We start from the raw sequence: 19,601 nt of genomic DNA, 5'->3' as shown, positions 1-19,601 counted from the left end.
TAACCGGAGTGAAAATAATTATTCCAAGTCTATGTGGCAATTTAGTCATGCAAATCCAAACTTGGAGGTTTGAGAAATTCCCTTATTGTGAAAGATTTTTCTTTTTTTAAAATCACAAAAAAAAAAAAAAAAATGTTCCGTTCAACTTAGAAGGGAAGAAGTGATTGAGAAAAAGAAGAGCAACAAGTTTAAAATAGAAAATCCTGCCATCAAGCAGCACAAGGATGCAGCGACAGCTGAAATAGCACATTGCTGTCAGAATAGAGACATATTGGACGAAGTCTGCATTCAGTGTAAGAATGTGTCACCATTGCCAGGAACTGTAAAACAAGGCAATCACCAGAGACCATTGTATTTTAGACATTTTATTACAGTAGGATACCCCTGAGAAAGGCAGCCAACCCCCCTCATAACACACAGACAAGTCATAATCAATCCTTTTGGGTGTCTAGTCACCTCCGTTTCTAATAGCTCAGCTCATACCAGTCTGATCCAGCAGAAAAGGAGCCAACAGGAATCATCCCTGGGATAAAATGATGAAAGGAAATCGAAATATAAAAATCACCCAATATGGGAGAAAAGGCAAAAGGAAAAAAACAGACACAGGAATAATATTTGTAACGGCACAAACAGACATTTTTTTTTTTTTTTTTTAAAGAGCTGACAATTGTACAACAAGATAGGACACTCTTAGAATATGAGCCCCACACAGGGTTGGCTATACATGAGAGAAGCAGAATTGCATAGTGTTAGATTAATTACTTTGCTTCCAGGCAGCTACAGTGTAGGCAAGAGCAGGGTCAGCCTGACAACCACACACAGAACTGGGACAATTTATTTTTTCTAGCGTAGCATGGGCACCATCCATGGAGAAGCCTAGCTCTCTTCATTTTGCGTATTAGGATTAGAAGCAATGGTAGCTCGAAGGTTCTTTATTCACCACTCACTACATGTTGCCTAGGTCGAAAAATTGTTCTTTGAGGTTCTGGGACAACAAAATGGAAAGGGAGGTGACTAAAATAGAGCGTCAAAGGAACTATACTAGTGGTAGCTCTGCAGGTGCCCTTGTAGGACACACTTTATTAATAGGGATGAGCTGCAGAGTTTCTTTACAAATTGGTAGGTGTAAGCTCTGAAGCATATTAAAAAGGCAGCAGAGCGTAGGGGATTTCTTTTACCAAATGTCATCCCCACTCTGCCGGAAAATCCAACACGGAAATTGACATGCTGTGGATTTAAAAACATAAATTGAGCTGCAGCGCAGATTGCCATTCATGATGTCAAAAGATGAAATTCATGACAAATCCACGTGAAAATAGCAAGGATTTTGTTATTCTTATCCAGTGGTAAAAAAACAATATCCACTGTGTATATATCCATCATGGGTTTGAGTTTGCCTACTGTACATAATTAACAGGGAAAAATATACAAGGTAAAAAAAATTCAATAATTCCAAAAGAGGACTTTTATATAATAAAAGGGGCACATTTGGGTGCATATAAATTTTAAACTAAAAGGTCTATAAAATTCCTTACCCAGTTTTAAAAGGGATGAGATGGTAACCCAAGTCTTTGGTATGTATTAAAAACTTGACCAAGCTTTACTACATGTAATTTTGCCAGCTGCCAGTGACAAATCCAGCTCCTCTCCAGTGCCTCAAAAATCGCTAATTTAAAAAAAAAAAAAAAAGATAAAAAAAACCCAGATTTGTCATCACAGGTAATGTGCAAATTCTGCCACAAAAGTGGTTCAGAGAAAAAAAAATAACACAAAAGACATTAACAATACATACACGGAATAGCCAACCCCATATTCCACTTCATATGCATTACATAGTAGAAATCAATTTCAATAAAATAGCTAAAAACACATTTATTGCACTTGCAACACCTTTTAAATATCAGCAAAGCCCTTGTGTCCACGTATTTAACACTTAATGGCATGGAACCAAGCAACACAGAAAAGCACCAAGATGCGCGACTGACTGTTCAAGCAATGCAGTGGTCATGAGTCTTTTACAAAAAGATAACAGAATCAGTGCTCAGCCAGATTTATGGACAACCTGCTGCAATATACTTATAAGGCACTTGTGTCTTTGGTATAAAGTCCGATTAGTCCTAAAAAATAAAAAAAAGTTGATTCTTTGGGGTCCTTGGTACTTTATATATAAATATATCTCTTAAATACTGACTGCCTGGTCCTCTAACCAAGTCTTTACCTTTTGCATCTGCCCAAAGCTGTAGGGCTTCAGATTGATGCACCATCCTTGGTACTTCATATTTCTACGGCTATATTAGCCTACAACATGTATTTACTGAGCATTGCTACTCTAAGAACCTCCCCGTGTAATCTGCACGCACACCCATCATAACTGAGGATCTTAGCACCATCAGAGAAGCATCACCTTGTAAATACAGGCTGGATGCATTTTACCTAGTCTTGCCTATTCCTTTTAGCATATCTTTGGCAAATTAATTTCATAAGATAGTATCTGGGGGGACATTAGCGGTAAATGCCTTAAAAAAGGAGCAAGCAAGCGTTAATCGTGACCCCTCACGAGTGGCCTCAGGTACAGGATTTAAATATGAGATTGTGGCCTCAGTTAACATTCTGTACACATTTTTTCTTATTTTTGCAATTGTGTGCTAAATACCTATCCAAAGAGTTGAAATTCGTCAAACTCAGATGTAAGCGTTCCCAATGTGCCCGTGTCACAAGGAGAAGACAGCTTCCATTTTCCTATATCTTACACATCGAAGCACACACAAATGATGTGATAAAAGCTCAATAAGTTAAACTTTCCTTAAACAAGTTTCAGCACAATGATCACTTAGAAGAATTTTCCATCCAATATTTCAAAACGGTTCTTTGGTTTCCATCTTTACATATGCAGTCACTATTCTCTGGGAATCAGAGTCTTATCTTGAGTAGAGAAGTAATATTTAATGCTGAGGGAGGCAGCTCAGCTCGTGGTGATGTCCAAAGGCTACTTCATAAGAGAACCAAAAAAGATCAGGTGATAACCAGCACCAAAACAGTGGTTAGGGGCAGGATGGACCAGCACGTTCTCCACCTACATTCTTGTTTTGGATGGGCTCAAGGGAAAGTCAGGATTTTGGTTTAGTCTTAAATTTAAAAAAAACACCCGTCCTCCGCAATGACCTCAAGTAGTTCACCTTCAGTAGAAGCCTGAGTGGTTCAGTCATATTTCCCCAGTGGCATCAGGTCCTTTCAAAACAAGCACAAGTTGTGAATTTCATAGATCATGATGGTCTCACTCCTTCTCAGACAATGTAGTGTCAACGTCAAAAAAAAAAAAGAAGCCATGACTGTTCTTTCACCTTCCCTTTCGAAGATTCTTTGGCAGTGCAAGGGATGAGGCTGTAGGCGCAGTCTAGGCCTCTGAGGCAGCCTGAGGTTTGAGTTCAGCTTTTTCCATAGCAGTTCCATATGGCAAGGAGCGTTTAAAGAAGCCAAGCTGTGCAGAAACCACAAACATGAATAGTTAAAATTGGAGATTAATCAGATAGACAGATTACATTTCTCCTCATACATAAAATAGAATGAATAATGAAGATGATAATTCAGCAGTAGGTACATAAAAAAGTTATGGGGTCATCTTTATAGCTGAAGTAAACTTTGTAATTTATTTCTTACTAAAAATCCTCTCTAATCTGAAATGCCAAAATCAAATCCCTCCATTTTTAAAGTCTCATTTCCTTGGTTACCACCCAACTCTGCCTTAGAGACTGGCCCCTGCTGCCAGACTGCAAAGAGTGCAGCGCTTGCAAGCACTTTACTATAAAAGGGTATGTGCAGACGATCAGTAACTGGCAGCGCTTTGGACGCAGCTCATGTCTGCCACGTAAAAAACGCTGCCAGCTATTGAACGCAGGTGAATCCACGTGTTCACTGAAACGTGCAGATTCATTTCTTTAAATCCCATCCACTATGCTGTAACATCTGGACGCTGCGGGTTGGATGCTGCACAAGTACACAGCGTCCAACCCGCAGCGTTTACCGATCGTTTGCACATACCCTAAAGCTTGTAAGCACTGCCCTGAAGCGGTCTGGATTCCAGGATCAGACCAGCTGGCATAACCTGTGTGTCTACAAAATGCAGGGCCTTCATCTATGTCCAATACTGGGGTCCCCCGATCCACCATTTCAAACAGGAGACATGGCAGTGCATCTTTGAGACTTACTGCATATCCACAAGATCTGCCATAGATCATTATGACAATCTCTAGGTTATTCGTTTAGATATTAAGATATTATTAATCCCAAGCCTTTTTAATGTCAAAGTGGACCTGTCATCAGGTCAAAAGTGGTAAGCTTTGCCTTTATTTTATTACCCATCCCTCTGTATTCAACTTAACGGAATGCTCAGGGGAGCAGCGGGAATAAAATAAGTGCAAAAACTGCCAAATACTGACCTGGTGACATGACCTTTTAAAAAGAAGGTGTTATTTAAAGGGAACCTATCACCCCGTTTTTTTCGGTATGAGATAAAAATACTGTTAAATAGGGCCTGAGCTGTGCATTACAATAGTGTAGTTTGTGGACCCCGATTCCCCACCTATGCTGCCGAAATACGTTACCAAAGTAGTCATTTTCGCCTGTCAATCAGGCTGGTCAGGTCGGATGGGCGTGGCTTCTTCCCCCAGATATTGCGTAGTTTTCCGTTGGTGGCGTAGTGGTGTGCGCATGTCCAAGGTCCCCAATCCTGCACGGGGGGGGTGAAAATAGCAGCGATGTCCGTTATTCCATTGGTGGTCGGTGGGCGCGGCCATCTTCCTTTGGCCGCGCGTGCGCAGAAGCGGCGCTCTGCTGGCCGCGGCTTCAGGAAAATGGCCGCGGGATGCCGCGCGTGCGCAGATGGAGATCGCGGCGGCCATTTTCCTGAAGCCGCGGCCAGCAGAGCGCCGCTTCTGCGCACGCGCGGCCAAAGGAAGATGGCCGCGCCCACCGACCACCAATGGAATAACGGACATCGCTGCTATTTTCACCCCCCCGTGCAGGATTGGGGACCTTGGACATGCGCACACCACTACGCCACCAACGGAAAACTACGCAATATCTGGGGGAAGAAGCCACGCCCATCCGACCTGACCAGCCTGATTGACAGGCGAAAATGACTACTTTGGTAACGTATTTCGGCAGCATAGGTGGGGAATCGGGGTCCACAAACTACACTATTGTAATGCACAGCTCAGGCCATATTTAACAGTATTTTTATCTCATACCGAAAAAAACGGGGTGATAGGTTCCCTTTAAGATGTGGAAAACATGGCTGCCTTCTTGAAAAGAAAAAAAAAAAAAAAATCTCTCCGATGAGATACATTTGAGTTTTGAAAAAAGCAGCAATGTTTTTTTTTTTTTTTCCTTCTCCAGGAAAACCTCTATAATGTTAACAAAGATGTTACATAGTGTAGTAGTATATGATCCGGTCTATAGAACTAGTAACCGCAACAAGAGATACATTTAGCATAACACAATGATATTGTTGTATCACGCTCTCTTTTCCCTTATACTTTTCCAATTAAAAGAAAACTTTTATAGATGTCTAGAACACCGCGCTAGGCGTTTGTATGGACTCACCTTATACAAAACATATATAAGTAAGGCAAGCAGCAACAGACCAATTAAGATGGACAATATTATAATCCATAGAGGAACGCCATAACTACTCTCTGGTTTCAGCCAGTGAATGGTTGTATTTACCTGAAAAGAATATTAAAAAATAAAAAAAAAGTGTGTCATTGCATTAAAATAAAAAGTTCTGCTTATGTGAAAATCGACTTAAAAAAGGCAAAACTTATTTTTATTCTCTGCTTCAAATGATCCCACTTCCCCCAACACATCTTTCGCTATGGAAGGAAGAATACTATTAATTAAGCATTTTATCATTGTTTTTGAGGTGCCTTTTTACTGGACTTTTCAATTTATTTTTTTTAAAGTCATTAAAAATAATGTAGAAACCTCTTTGAGACAAAGACGCTGACAAAATGCTCAAAACGGCGTCTGGTCGTCTAAGCTTTCCCATTGACTTGTAAAGTATGGCGGAAAATGCCTGAAGTGGCCTCACTGTTTTTATCCACGTGACAACCTGATGCACTTAAAAAGACACTGAAATGACGGAACATATGAACAACAAGTTGTATTTACACAGAAATGCATATCGTCATTATTTTGAGAGTTTAGCTAGTGCTTTTTCAGGTGGTTTTCGGGAAAAAATACGTCTGAAAAAGATGTGTGCCCATACACCTAGAATACACAATTATTCGCTTAAAATTTCTGTAACTGTCCCATTCATCTTGGAACGAAGATTCAGTGTCCAATATCTGCAACAAATCTGCTGCTTGAGAATACATGTGTTTCTGGTTCTATGCTTGAGAATATGTCCATCGTGATATAGCATGGTATTCATGAAGGGCCCAATTCAATATTGTATTTGCATCCCCCTTTTTTTTTTTTGTTTTCTTTCTAAATTTCAAGTTTGGCGTTTGAGAGAGGTTTCCAGCCGATCCATCAATTGCGATCTTTTTGAGTAAATGTACTTTAGTTCCCCTTTGTAGTGAGGTTATAAGTACGTCTTTTATACGCACTATTTTTGTGCAAATTTTGCAACATCTTTGTGGAACATGAGACTTGTTGAGCTAAAAAGGTGCAAAACAAGTTAAACTAAAACAAAGAGCATTTTAGACTTTGGACAAAATTCATTTTGAAGAATGTGTCAAAAAAAAGACTAAAGGAGTATCACAAGACCCCCCCCCCCAAAAAAAAAAAAATAGAAAGGAGACTTAAAAATAAAAAAATTCTAATGATGACTCAAGCACATGGTCTCAAAAGTCAAACTCTATAAATGACTATATACCTTAATACGACATGTAGACATGGAGGTGCGCTCCATTTTGGACCACCTTTGGTCTGGATAATGCAGTCCATTAATAAATTACATGGACGGGTATGCATCTAAATAATAGCCACATAATGATTCCTCTAACCCACTTACAGACAATTTGTACCACTGTCAGTTGTGGATGGCCCGTAACTTTCAGATGTCTTTCAAGTGATAGACGCAGCACCAACCACTAGTGGGGCGAGTCATCGTAACTGCTCTAAACTTGTATCTCTTAATTCCATTATTTGACCAACTTTTCCCCAACTTACGTGGTGTGTTCCCTGAGGATATGATTCAGGTAGAATTTTGTAAGGAAGTCGATGAATTTGATATGCTACATCACATTGCAGCGCAAAGCCTTGGTTCTCATTCTGGGGAAAACAAAACAAACAAACAAAAAAAGCAAGGATTGATCACTGCATGTTAATAAAAATACAATTAGCATTACATGTACAGATACAGAGCTATTGGACATGCTGAGATATAGAATATATATATATATATATATATATATATATATATATATATATATATATATATATATATATATATTACACACACATACATATATATACATATATATATATATTTTATATTTTCCACTAGGTGGCACTAGCTACTCTGAGTAAAGTTTTCCAAACAGTTAATCAGACCAAGAACTTCCGAATTGTCAAAAGAAAAAAAAAAAAAAAATATGGAAACTCAACTCGACAACCCTAAATTGAGGCTCGCAGTATGTGTTACCTGTACAAAAGTGTTGGCCCAGACACGGAAATGAACCTTAAGTATGGCCCGCCGCAGCTTGTCCAATGGCCCGACATCACAGCGAAGGTGGAAACAATCCGAATGAGGCGGAGTGCATTTCTGTAAAAAGCATAGAATGGATCACATCCAATCAGATACAACAGTAGAAAGTAATATACAGACACAAGCCCGTGCGTGCGTGTGCGTGTATAGATACATAGGATTGTTAATCACTATTACAAAATTTGAATTAAACATTAATGACCTTAACAAATCCACATTCTACAACTATCCACAAAACACCCATACCTACTACTGACCATTCCACGATTAATTTACACCATTATGTTATTAATAGTAGTAAATTACACACTGCTAAAGTTAAAAGGGGAAATACCTTTAAAATAAAAAAAAAACCAAAACGCTATTTAAACCAACCACATGTTGAAACAGAGGATTTAAGCATGACAAAACTGATATGCCATATTATAAAATGAGGGACACTGATTGCAAACAAATTTTGTCATTTTGCACACCCAAAAGAGTATATTTTTTTAACTAAAGGTTGGATTATGGTCTTTACAGATCAATAAGTACAAGGACATCCAGGGAAATATATGGGATGACATTCAGAAACTCTTACTAGAAGAAGTGATCCTCCCGCAGAAACTCGAGATGTGTCACGGCGTTCTATATGATGGCCAGATGGATTCTGTTCTGCTGAGGAATACTAAAAAGAAGAGGAAAAGTTAAGCATTAAGAAAAAAAAAAATAAGTAGATCATAGTATTGGAGTTGACGAAAGCTCCTGGGATCAGAAAACTGACCATACAGCTATCATAGCTGTATGCATAATGGTAGGTTAAGCAACTGCTACTCTTTGCAAATTTGCCTTTCCCCATTTTCAACAGGCTACTGCCAGACTCCTTAAGTGGGTTATGTCTCACAAAAAGATTGGGCTTGTGAAAATCCAATATGGCGGATCCTTTTACCCACCATCTGGACAATAGAGGCTCCGAACGCCTTCCAATGTATGTATAGGTGGGTGGTCCTCTCAAAGAGGATGACCAGCGTATATAGTATAGGATGGTACTGAAATCTGATCTAGATGATGGCGCATTTACACTTACATGTGAAGTGTTAAACGCCAACATGCTTTCTGGTTGAAGGCCTTTTAATGGTCCTTTTACACAGGCAAACCGCACTTCATATGAACAATCTGTAATAGATTGCCTAAGCGGTAGTGTTGAGCATTCCGATACTGCAAGTATCGGGTATCGGCCGATACTTGCTGTATCGGAATTCCGATACCGAGATCCGATATTTTTGTGATATCGGGTATCGGTATCGAAACAACATTAATGTAAAAATGTGTAAAAGAGAGAATTAAAATAAAAAATATTGCTATACTCACCTCTCCGACGCAGCCTGCACCTTACCGAGGGAAGCGGCAGCGTTCTTTGTTTAAAATTCGCGCTTTTCTTTCCTTTACGTGAGTCCCGGCTTGTGATTGGTTGCGTGCCGCCCATGTGACCGGGACGCAACCAATCACAGCAAGCCGTGACGTAATTTCAGGTCCTTCAGGATTTTAAAATTACGTTCCGGCGTTGTGATTGGTTGCGTCGCAGTCACATGGGAGACGCAACCAATCACAGCAAGCCGTGACGTAATTTCAGGTCCTTAAGGATTTTAAAATTACGTCCCGGCTTTGTGATTGGTCCGCGTCCCGGCAACATGGCCGCCATTAACCAATCACAAGCCGTGACGTCACGGGAGGCTGGACACGCGCGCTTTTTAAAATGGGCGCGTGTCCAGCCTCCCGTGACGTCCCGGCTTGTGATTGGTTAATGGCGGCCATGTTGCCGGGACGCGGACCAATCACAGCAAGCCGTGACGTAATTTCGTCACGGCTTGCTGTGATTGGTCCGCGTCCCGGCAACATGGCGCCGTGACCAATCACAAGCCGGGACTTCACGTAACCAAGTAAAAGCGCAAATTTTAAACAAACAACGCTGCCGGTTCCCTCGCTGAGGTCCAGGCTGCGTCGGAGAGGTGAGTATAGCGATATTTTTTATTTTAATTCTTTCTTTTACACATTTATATGGATCCCAGGGCCTGAAGGAGAGTTTCCTCTCCTTCAGACCCTGGGAACCATCAGGAATACCGTCCGATACTTGAGTCCCATTGACTTGTATTGGTATCGGGTATCGGTATCGGATTGGATCCGATACTTTGCCGGTATCGGCCGATACTTTCCGATACCGATACTTTCAAGTATCGGACGGTATCGCTCAACACTACTAAGCGGCCATTAGTCTCGCCAGCAAGAGTCCCATTTACACAAAATGATGCGCTGCCGAGAATGTTCTTTTGTGCAAGATCATTTCACCTGATGAGTGAGCGGTAGCCTGTTTACAGTGTATGATTATATTGTACCATTATCGTGAGATCAGCGTTCTTATGAACACCCTTTCGCGATAATGGTACAATGTAAACAGACTTTAAGAGTGGCGACCAGCATCTTTGAAAATGTGGTCGTGTATACATTTAATTCAAAGAACAGATTATCAGTGTTTAAATCAAAAGTCACCACCACCACCCTCATGTACCGTGTGACACAGAGCTTGTTCTTACCTGCAGCTGAAATGGGTTGAGTGGCTGACTTGTTGTACAGTTCCCCAGTCCTTGCACAGAGTAGTTCATGACATACATCGTTTGTTCTTGGTTGTGAACTATGGGGCAGCTAAGTGTTAAGACTCCATGACTGATGGAACTTGGCCCTAGATTTGCCAGCTGGGAACATAAAAGAGCTAAAATGTAAATTCACAACTGCGTGTACAGGTTAGCTGCATGTTAACACGGTCATTCTTCATTCTTCCCTAGTGCAAAACAAACATTACGCTCGTACCTCATACACATGATTGACCTCTGGACCTGCATCTTCTGCTTGGATGAACTGCTTGCTCGGCTTCCAGTTTGCCAGCGGAAAGATTACGATGTCAGGTTTAGAAACCCTGAATACAAAATATATATAAAAAAAAAAAAAAGATGCAGTCACTACTGGGCCGAGAACCAACCAATATCTATCTCCCACAAGAATAGCAGACATGTCACAATTCAACATTTAGCGTCTGTTGAAGGACGGTCAAAGCGTCCCTATACACATACAAAGAAGTGAACGGGTGCATCCTACCGAAATCAAGCGCCTCTTATTTTATTTTAGTTGAATGGTCAGCTAAGAAAATCTGTCACCGATTAACAACTGTATTCATTAACTGATCTTTAAGACCTGATAAGGCTGATGTACTCACTTTTAAAATCTAACTCAGAATGGTTGGAATACGTAAATTAAAATGAGCATTTTCGGAGTCTAGCTGAACTTAAAAAATTGCACATTTTAATATTAGGCAACAACCTCTTCACAAAAAAAAAAAAAAAAAAGTCTACAGCCCTATACACAGGAGCTTTCAAAATAAGTACAACAGCTTCATCAGATGACATTATCTTGTGCCTACTTGGGACATATCTAGCTTTTTTAACCTATGGCCATTCGACCGCGTGGTTGGGAGCACCACTCCCACACCAAGATTATAAGGACCAATGCGCTCCACCAGTGCTGCAGCCCACTCAACCTCAGGATCACATCGACCTCTGAATGAAGACCACCACCAATAATGAACATCATAGCATATCCTAGGAATAGGTCACCCATCAATTTAATAGATTGTCAAACCCCTTTGATGTTCGCTTGATAATTTGATCTGGAACAAAACCAATGGTTAAAATGAAAATTATTTTTTTTCACTTAAAGGGACTCTGTCACCTGAATTTGGCTGGCTATGTAAATGCCCTCTGTCCAGTCCGATGGGCGGTGTTTTCTCTTCTTTCATTCACCCCTTCCTCTCCCGCTGGCCGCAATATTTTCTTGCATTTGAGTATGTTTCCTCCGTAGTTCACGCGTGCGCAATGCAATCTTGCCTTGCGCACGTGCAGTATGCTTTGCCCAACTGTGGGCACAGCCGAAAAGCATTAGTGCACATGCGCCGCCACACTATGTCCCAGAAGTATTTCGCCGTGTTCCGGGACACAGTGCGGCGGCACATGCGCACTAATGCTTTTCGGCTGTGCCCACAGTTGAGCAAAGCATACTGCGCGTGCACAAGGCAAGATTGCATTGCGCACGTGTGAACTACGGAAGAAACACTCAAATGCAAGAAAATATTGCGGCCAGCGAGAGAGGAAGGGGTGAATGAAAGAAGAGAAAACACCGCCCATCGGACTGGACAGAGGGCATTTACATAGCCAGCCAAATTCAGGTGACAGAGTCCCTTTAAACCTCTAATGTGTCAGAACCTTTATTGAGCTGTCGGAAGAGTTTCATAGTCAGAAACCTAGTACAGTTATAACAAGAAGATCAACCACATTCTGCAAAATATAAATCCACTCGGCATACTGTCCATTCAGGACAGTGATGATGTAGAGTTTCCAGAGGCCATGTTCGACCTTATAAGTAGACTTTACTGTGAAAAAAGTCGTCACTGGGATTACCTATTTAATGGCAGCTTTTGTTTACAGTTGGTTGACTAATAAGGCATTATCAATGGCAGGAAGTTGGCTCTTATCAGGTGAATAGAAGGTGGCGGACCAGCCCCAGGGAAGAGCAAAAAGCCAACTGGAGCCATTAACAAAAACAAAAAGTTACAGCCATAGGGAGACAGAAAACCAATGACCAGTAATAAATGGGAAGAATGCCAATATAACCCCCTTTCTAGTAGAAAATTAATATTTATATCTATCTATCAATCTACCTACTACACACACACATACATATACACACGCACACACGGTGGTCCAAAAGTAGGTGGACAGTGTGTGTAACAGGGTTATGAAGGGGGAGATTTATCAAACATGGTGCAAAGTGAAACTGATTCAGTTGCCCTTAGCAACCAGATTCCACCTTTCATTTTCCAAAGAGTCTGAAGAATGAAAATATATATCCTTTTTTGTCTTACAATGATCTAATCCATCCGCAAATCTTTCTACAAGTTTCCATTTTTTTCTGCCATTGACTTGAAACAGCTGAAGAAATCAACAGAACTTTGGCCATACTGAACACCTCAGGTCTGCACATGGAATAGGCTTATTCCACAACAGGACTATAGTGGGCACAGGAGAGGCAGTCACACCCGAGACCCAGAGCAATGGAGCTCTTTTGGCCAATATGAGAAGACCAGTATTTTTTTTTTTTGTTTTCTGTTTTGTCTTTTTTGTTTTTTGTTTTTTTTAAAGGGAATGGGTCAAAAAATGACCCATTTTATTCAGCTTTTTGTGTTCACGTGCATTTTAAAAATTGTAATTTATATTTGCAATATCATGATCTTTATTTAAAAAAAAAAAAAAAAAAAAAAAGCAAATCCTGCATTTTTCAGACTAGGGCTTTTTAAGGCTCTTAAGGTACCTTCACACTAAGCGACGCTGCAGCGATACAGACAACGATGCCGATCGCTGCAGCGTCGCTGTTTGGTCGCTGGAGAGCTGTCACACAGACAGCTCTCCAGCGACCAGCGATGCCGAAGTCCCCGGGTAACCAGGGTAAACATCGGGTTGCTAAGCGCAGGGCCGCGCTTAGTAACCCGATGTTTACCCTGGTTACCAGTGTAAAATGTAAAAAAACAAACAGTACATACTTACATTCGCATCCCCCGGCGTCCGCTTCCCTGCACTGTGTGAGTGCCGGCCCTAACAGCACAGCGGTGACGTCACCGCTGTGCTCTGCTTTTACTTTACGGCCGGCGCTCAGTCAGTGCAGGAAGCAGACGGCGAGGGACGTGTGACAGACAGCAGAAGGCGAGTATGTAGTGTTTGTTTTTTTACATTTACGATGGTAACCAGGGTAAACATCGGGTTACTAAGCGCGGCCCTGCGCTTAGTAACCCGATATTTACCCTGGTTACCATTGTAAAACATCGCTGGTATCGTTGCTTTTGCTGTCAAACACAACGATACACGCCGATCTGACGACCAAATAAAGTTCTGAACTTTCAGCAACGACCAGCGATATCACAGCGGGATCCTGATCGCTGCTGCGTGTCAAACACAACGATATCGCTATCCAGGACGCTGCAACGTCACGGATCGCTAGCGATATCGTTTAGTGTGAAGGTATCTTTACTTCCTGACCTTTCAGGAACAGTTTTGAGCAGGCTCCTTATCATAGGCAGGATTACAATGAAATCTCTATACACAACTGATCACACAGGATCCACCAATCACAATAAGCGATATCACAGCTAACCCTGTTAAGGTACCTTCACACTAAGCGACTTTGCAGCGAGAACGACAACGATCCGTGACGTTGCAGCGTCCTGGATAGCGATATCGTTGCGTTTGACAGGCAGCAGCGATCAGGATCCCGCTGTGATATCGCTGGTCGTTGCTGAAAGTCCAGAACTTTATTTGGTCGTCAGATCGGCGTGTATCGTTGTGTTTGACAGCAAAAGCAATGATTCAAGCAATGTTTTACAATGGTAACCAGTTTAAATATCGGGTTACTAAGCACAGGGCCGCACTTAGTAACCCGATATTTACCCTGGTTACCATTGTAAAAGTAAAAAAAAATAAAAACAGTACATACTCACCCTCTGATGTCTGTCACGTCCCCCGGCGTCCGCGCTGCTGCTCAGAGCTTCCTGCACTGAATGTCAGTGCCGGCCGTAAAGCAAAGCACAGCGGTGACGTCACCGCTCTGCTTTAGGGCCGGCGCTTACACAGTGCAGGGAAGCGGACGCCGGGGGACGCAACAGGCACCGAAATGTAAGTATGTAGTGTTTGTTTTTTTTGGTAACCAGGGTAAACATCGGGTTATTAAGCGCGGCCCTGCGCTTAGTAACCCGATGTTTACCCTGGTTACCCGGGGACTTCGGCATCGTTGGTCGCTGGAGAGCTGTCTGTGTGACAGCTCTCCAGCGACCACACAGCGACGCTGCAGCGATCGGCATCGTTGTCGATATCGCTGCAGCGTCGCTAAATGTGACGGTACCTTTATTTCTCCCTTCACAACACCCTTTGCACACACTCATTAGATGCCGCCATACAAAAGATAGCCATGGAGCAGATTCGTTGCTGCCAATTTACATGAAGATTTCCTGAAACAGGAATTTAGGAATTTACCATCTTAAGGCTGTGCGCACACGTTGCGGATTTTTCACGTTTTTTCGCTATAAAAAACGCATACATTATGCATCCCATCATTTAGAATGCTTTACGCAATTTTTGTGCACATGATGCGTTTTTTTTCTGCGCATCACGGTAAAAAACGCATCATGTTCATTAATTTTGTGGATTTTTTGCGGATTTCCCACTATATCATTGCATTGGGAAATCTCCGGAAAAAAACGCATGCGGATTTCTTGCAGAAAATGTCCGATTTTGCTCAGGAAATTTCTGCAAGAAATCCTGAATGTGTGCCCATAGCCTAAGCCTCAGTGGCCAGTGTGCTATTTGCAAGAGTTCTAATTTTATTTTTCATACAGCTTTTAATACTACAAATAATGGAGATGGGAGGAAGGGGGGGGGGGGGGATACTTGCAAAAAGGTTGTCAAAGTAAACTTCAAAAAACAGAAGTTTGATTTAAAGGGAATGTGTCATCAGAAGATTATTTAAAGACCTATGATAATTTGAGAAATCTTTAACAGGACCCCATTGGGAAAGTCAATGAGCTTCACATTATAATTTTTTGCAATAATTATCCCGACACTTTCACAACACAGATTTTAAATTCTAACTATTAAGTAAAAGCGTGAAGTACATGTCAGGCATCTTTCATGTAATAAAAAGTTTTGTGAACATATTCCAAGACCTGCTCAAAATCTGTAAGGATTATCGAATAGAAAGGTTAAGCAGGAGGAACATGAGGACCTTGGGTCACCTTCACCTGGCAGTTACCAGTATGTCAGTCACTTGGATGAAGAGTCATGATCTTTTGAAGTGACCATGATCATTATCTAATACAAATATTGGCCGTCCTTAGCTGGAGGGCAGGATATTGTATGGAGAAGCTTCCATGAATGAACAAAAGCCCATGTCATGGCCCCTTATACAGGGGTTGACAGCTTGAATGCAGATGTTCTGGCTGTTATCAGGATTGGGCAATAAGTATCTACATTGTTGTTTTCTCCGGCTTTTCCACATTTTTAAGTGGTGACACTTCTCCAGCTTTGAAGGTGAAATGTGTACAAGGCTTAATGAAATCATCCTGTATTCTAAAAATCAGAAGTTAAAATTGAGAAACACTGACCACACTGGGCATCAATCAGCAGGATTTTCCGCATGTAGTGTTGTAAGAAACTTGCAGACAGCACAAGAGTTCATTTTAATCCAACAAATTAGGAGAAAATCTATACCCTAAATATTTGTAAGTAAATTTCAAGTAGATACATATCAATATCCAAGAAAAAAAAAACTACTTGAAAAAAAATAATTCCTCAAATTGTATATTAAAATTAAATAAATCTTTTATTTAAACACCAAAACACTTTGGAGTGTGAGGCGGCGGGACTACCATACCCAACATGACCACTGGTTAGTATGCACTATGCACTTTTTGAAATTGTGTCTGTGGAGGAGTTTTTGAGGATAAACGCCATTTATGCAATTTTTAGCAACATAGCGTCATGTATTTTCCTCTTCCCCATTTATTGAATCTTACATTTTTCCAGTGATCAGTGTTGTGGAATTGAAATTCTATTATTGAGACTTGTTGTACCAATATTATATATATTGACCTGCCCCTCTTGTTTTTTAACTTTTTTTTTGTGTATTGCTTTTTTGGTGTTGAAAAAAAATAATTCCTCAAATTTTATAGTAAAATTCAATAAATCTTTTATTTAAAGTAGTTTCTTTTTTCTAGCACAAGAGTTCATGTCCTGCCAATGTGGTGGGTCTTAATTTAAAAGACATTGCTTAAAGGGGTAGTCCGGCCTTCAGGTGAAAGTTTGCGGTCACTATGATACATGCGGTCACATGCAAACTACGTGGGCGCGCCCTCACTCAATGCAAGTGTATTGAGCAAGGCCGGACACAGGCTAGTTGGAATGTGGCCAGAAGTATGCAAATTGCATTCTTACAGTCACATGACGACCCCCCCATAGGGAAATCCTCAGTGCATGCGATGTGAGGATTCACAAGTACACAGTCAGTCACAGCCCAATCCCTTTAACAATATTTTTGCAATATTTCAGACAAGGAGGGGTGAGACTCCTATTGCAGCCAGTTGCCTTACATCCAGAACCAGGACATTGGAGAGGAAAAAGGGCGACATGTCCGGGCTAACAGGACTCAGATTTCGTTACGGGTTCTTTGTTTTAATCCCTTCACAACATGCGCCGTACATGTGCTGCACATGCCGTATCTCTCCCTTTGATGTTGGATGTGATACATCGTAGCATGATGTAGGGACAGAGACCCCGATTCCAAATAAAGCAGTTTTCCAGATTCCCTTTAACTGCACAATTAAGACACAGTAGGACCAAAGAGGCTATAGTATGGAGAGACTATAGACAAATATAACGTGCTAACTTACCCAAAAAATGACACAGAGGTCTTTGCTTCCACACCGATGGTTAGCTGCACAAGCTCACTCTGGGAGTTATTAGCATTCTTGCTGTAAAAGAGAAGGGGATACAAAAGATCTATACAGATGAAGTTGCTGAATGTGAACTGATATTTCTCAGTCACTGTACATATCACTGTAGTCCCTACTGCAGCCATGTTGGGCTGCTACAATGCTCTGCAATGGTACAATTTGCAGCATGATCTACACTGCATACATCAAATTAAAGCCTGACTTTCACAGCCAATGTACTGTGGAATATTTGGAGTCACTTTTTTTGTCCGGTAACTTCTCCAAAAACATTTTTTTTGGCAAGCACCTCAGAGTCTATTAAAACAAGATTGGCGTCTTGATGCCTCGTCCACTGGAGTCGGAAGCACAGAGTTCATTAAGAGGATTGTGCTTCATTGAATTTCGCTCATCTGTCAGCTGGAGAGCCCCAAAAGGTGGACGATTACAGCACTCACTGTCTGGAGTATAGTTGTGCTACAATTACTGCTACTTTAAGGGTGTAAATTATAATGAATTTCTCAGGCTGTGACAGAGCAGGACTCCTTTTCTTGGCTCCATTTTTCAAATGATTGGTGGAGCTGACATAGATCCACCAAACTTTGCACAAAAAATTGAAAATGGTGACATTTTCAATAGCTTTACATTAGTTTTCTGACACAAACTGATGAATTGGGTCCATTGCGTCAACTAATTTAAGCCGATGCCTGAACATGCATCCATATTATAAAAGCACACATTAACAGCTACAACACTGAAGGTACAGTGGGTACGGAAAGTATTCAGACCCCTTTAAATTTTTCACTCTGTTTCATTGCAGCCATTTGGTAAATTCAAAAAAGTAAATTTTTTTCTCATTAACCCCTTCATGACCTTGGGATTTTCCTTTTACCTGTTCGTTTGTTTTTTCGCTCCCCTCCTTCCCAGAGCCATAACTTTTTTATTTTTTCGTCAATATGGCCATATGAGGGCTTGTTATTTGCGAAACAAGTTGTACTTTTGAACGACATCATTGGTTTTACCATGTCGTGTACTAGAAATCGGGAAAAAAATTTCTGTGCGGTGAAGTTGCAAAAAAAGTGCAGTCCCACACTTGTTTTTTGTTTGGCTTTTTTGCTAGGTTCACTAAATGCTAAAACTGACCTGCCATTCTGATTCTCCAGGTCATTACAAGTTCATAGACACCTAACATGACTAGGTTATTTTTTATCTAAGGCTATGTTCACACTTTGCGGTTTTTGCTGCGGATCCGCAGCGGATTTGCAGCTGCGGATCCGCAGCAGTTTTCCATGCAGGGTACAGTACAATGTTACCCTATGGAAAACAAAAACCGCTGTGCCCACTTTGCGTTTTTCCGCTTGAAAATCAGCGCGGATTTTCTGCGGAAAAAAAGTAGCAGCATGTCAATTCTTTCTGCGGATTCCGCAGCGGTTTTCCACCTGCACCAATAGGAAAGTGCAGCTGGAAACCCGCAGTGGAATCCGCAGTTGAAACCGCACAAAAAAACGCCGCGATTTTGCACTGCGGTTTTTCCAAATCCGCAGCTGAAAAATCCGCAGCAAAAAAAGGAAAGTGTGAACAAGCCCTAAGTGGTGAAAAAAAATTCCAAACTTTGCAAAAAATTGCGCCATTTTCCGATACCCGTAGCGTCTCCATTACTCATGATCTGGGGTCAGGTGAGGGCTTATTTTTTGTGTGCTGAGCTGGCGTTTTTAATGATACCATTTCGGTGCAGATACGTTCTTTTGATCGCACGTTATTGCATTTTAATGCAATTTCGCGGCGACCAAAAAACTTAATTCTGGCGTTTCAAATTTTTTTCTCGCTACGCTGTTTAGCGATCAGGTTAACGCTTTTTTTTTTATTGATAGATCGGGCGATTCTGAACGCGGCGATACCAAATATGTGTAGGTTTGATTTTTTTTATTGATTTATTTTGAATGGGGCGAAAGGGGGGTGATTTAAACTTTTATATTTTTTTCACATTTTTTTTATTTTATAATATTTTTTTTTTTTTTTTTTTTACACTTTTGCCACGCTTCAATAGCCTTCATGGGAGGCTAGAAGCTGGCACAACTCTATCGCCTCTGCTACATAGCAGCGATCATCAGATCGCTGCTATGCAGCAGAAATGCAGGTGTGCTACGAGCGCCGACCACAGGGTGGCGCTCACAGCTACCGGAGATCAGTAACCATAGAGGTCTCAAGGACCTCTATGGTTACTATACAGAAGCATCGCTGACCCCTGATCATGTGACGGGGGTCAGCGATGCACTCATTTCCGGCCGCCCGGCCGAAAGCGCAGGTTAAATGCCGCTGTCAGCATTTGACAGC

The 19,601-nt window shown here is 41.3% G+C and overlaps 1 protein-coding gene across 1 annotated transcript in view; it reads right to left on the bottom strand.

The window, feature by feature from the left end:
* Positions 1 to 358: 358 nt before the first annotated feature.
* ITGA5 (integrin subunit alpha 5) overlaps positions 359 to 19,601 on the bottom strand; it is a 146,805-nt gene continuing 127,562 nt past the window's right edge. Inside the window, exons 23-30 of the mRNA XM_077297921.1 lie at positions 17,229 to 17,309; positions 10,556 to 10,661; positions 10,282 to 10,440; positions 8,292 to 8,378; positions 7,649 to 7,768; positions 7,174 to 7,275; positions 5,602 to 5,724; positions 359 to 3,478 (exon numbers count right to left, since the gene is read on the bottom strand). Of these exons, the coding sequence (XP_077154036.1) occupies positions 3,395 to 3,478; positions 5,602 to 5,724; positions 7,174 to 7,275; positions 7,649 to 7,768; positions 8,292 to 8,378; positions 10,282 to 10,440; positions 10,556 to 10,661; positions 17,229 to 17,309 (862 nt within the window). The 3' untranslated portion in view covers positions 359 to 3,394. The remainder of the gene's footprint in view (positions 3,479 to 5,601; positions 5,725 to 7,173; positions 7,276 to 7,648; positions 7,769 to 8,291; positions 8,379 to 10,281; positions 10,441 to 10,555; positions 10,662 to 17,228; positions 17,310 to 19,601) is intronic.

The sequence above is a fragment of the Ranitomeya variabilis genome, chromosome 3, assembly GCF_051348905.1.
Source record: "Ranitomeya variabilis isolate aRanVar5 chromosome 3, aRanVar5.hap1, whole genome shotgun sequence".
Taxonomy (NCBI): Eukaryota; Metazoa; Chordata; class Amphibia; order Anura; family Dendrobatidae; genus Ranitomeya; species Ranitomeya variabilis.
The sequence above is the reverse complement of the archived record's forward strand: the minus strand, read 5'-3'. Positions and strand labels throughout refer to the sequence as shown.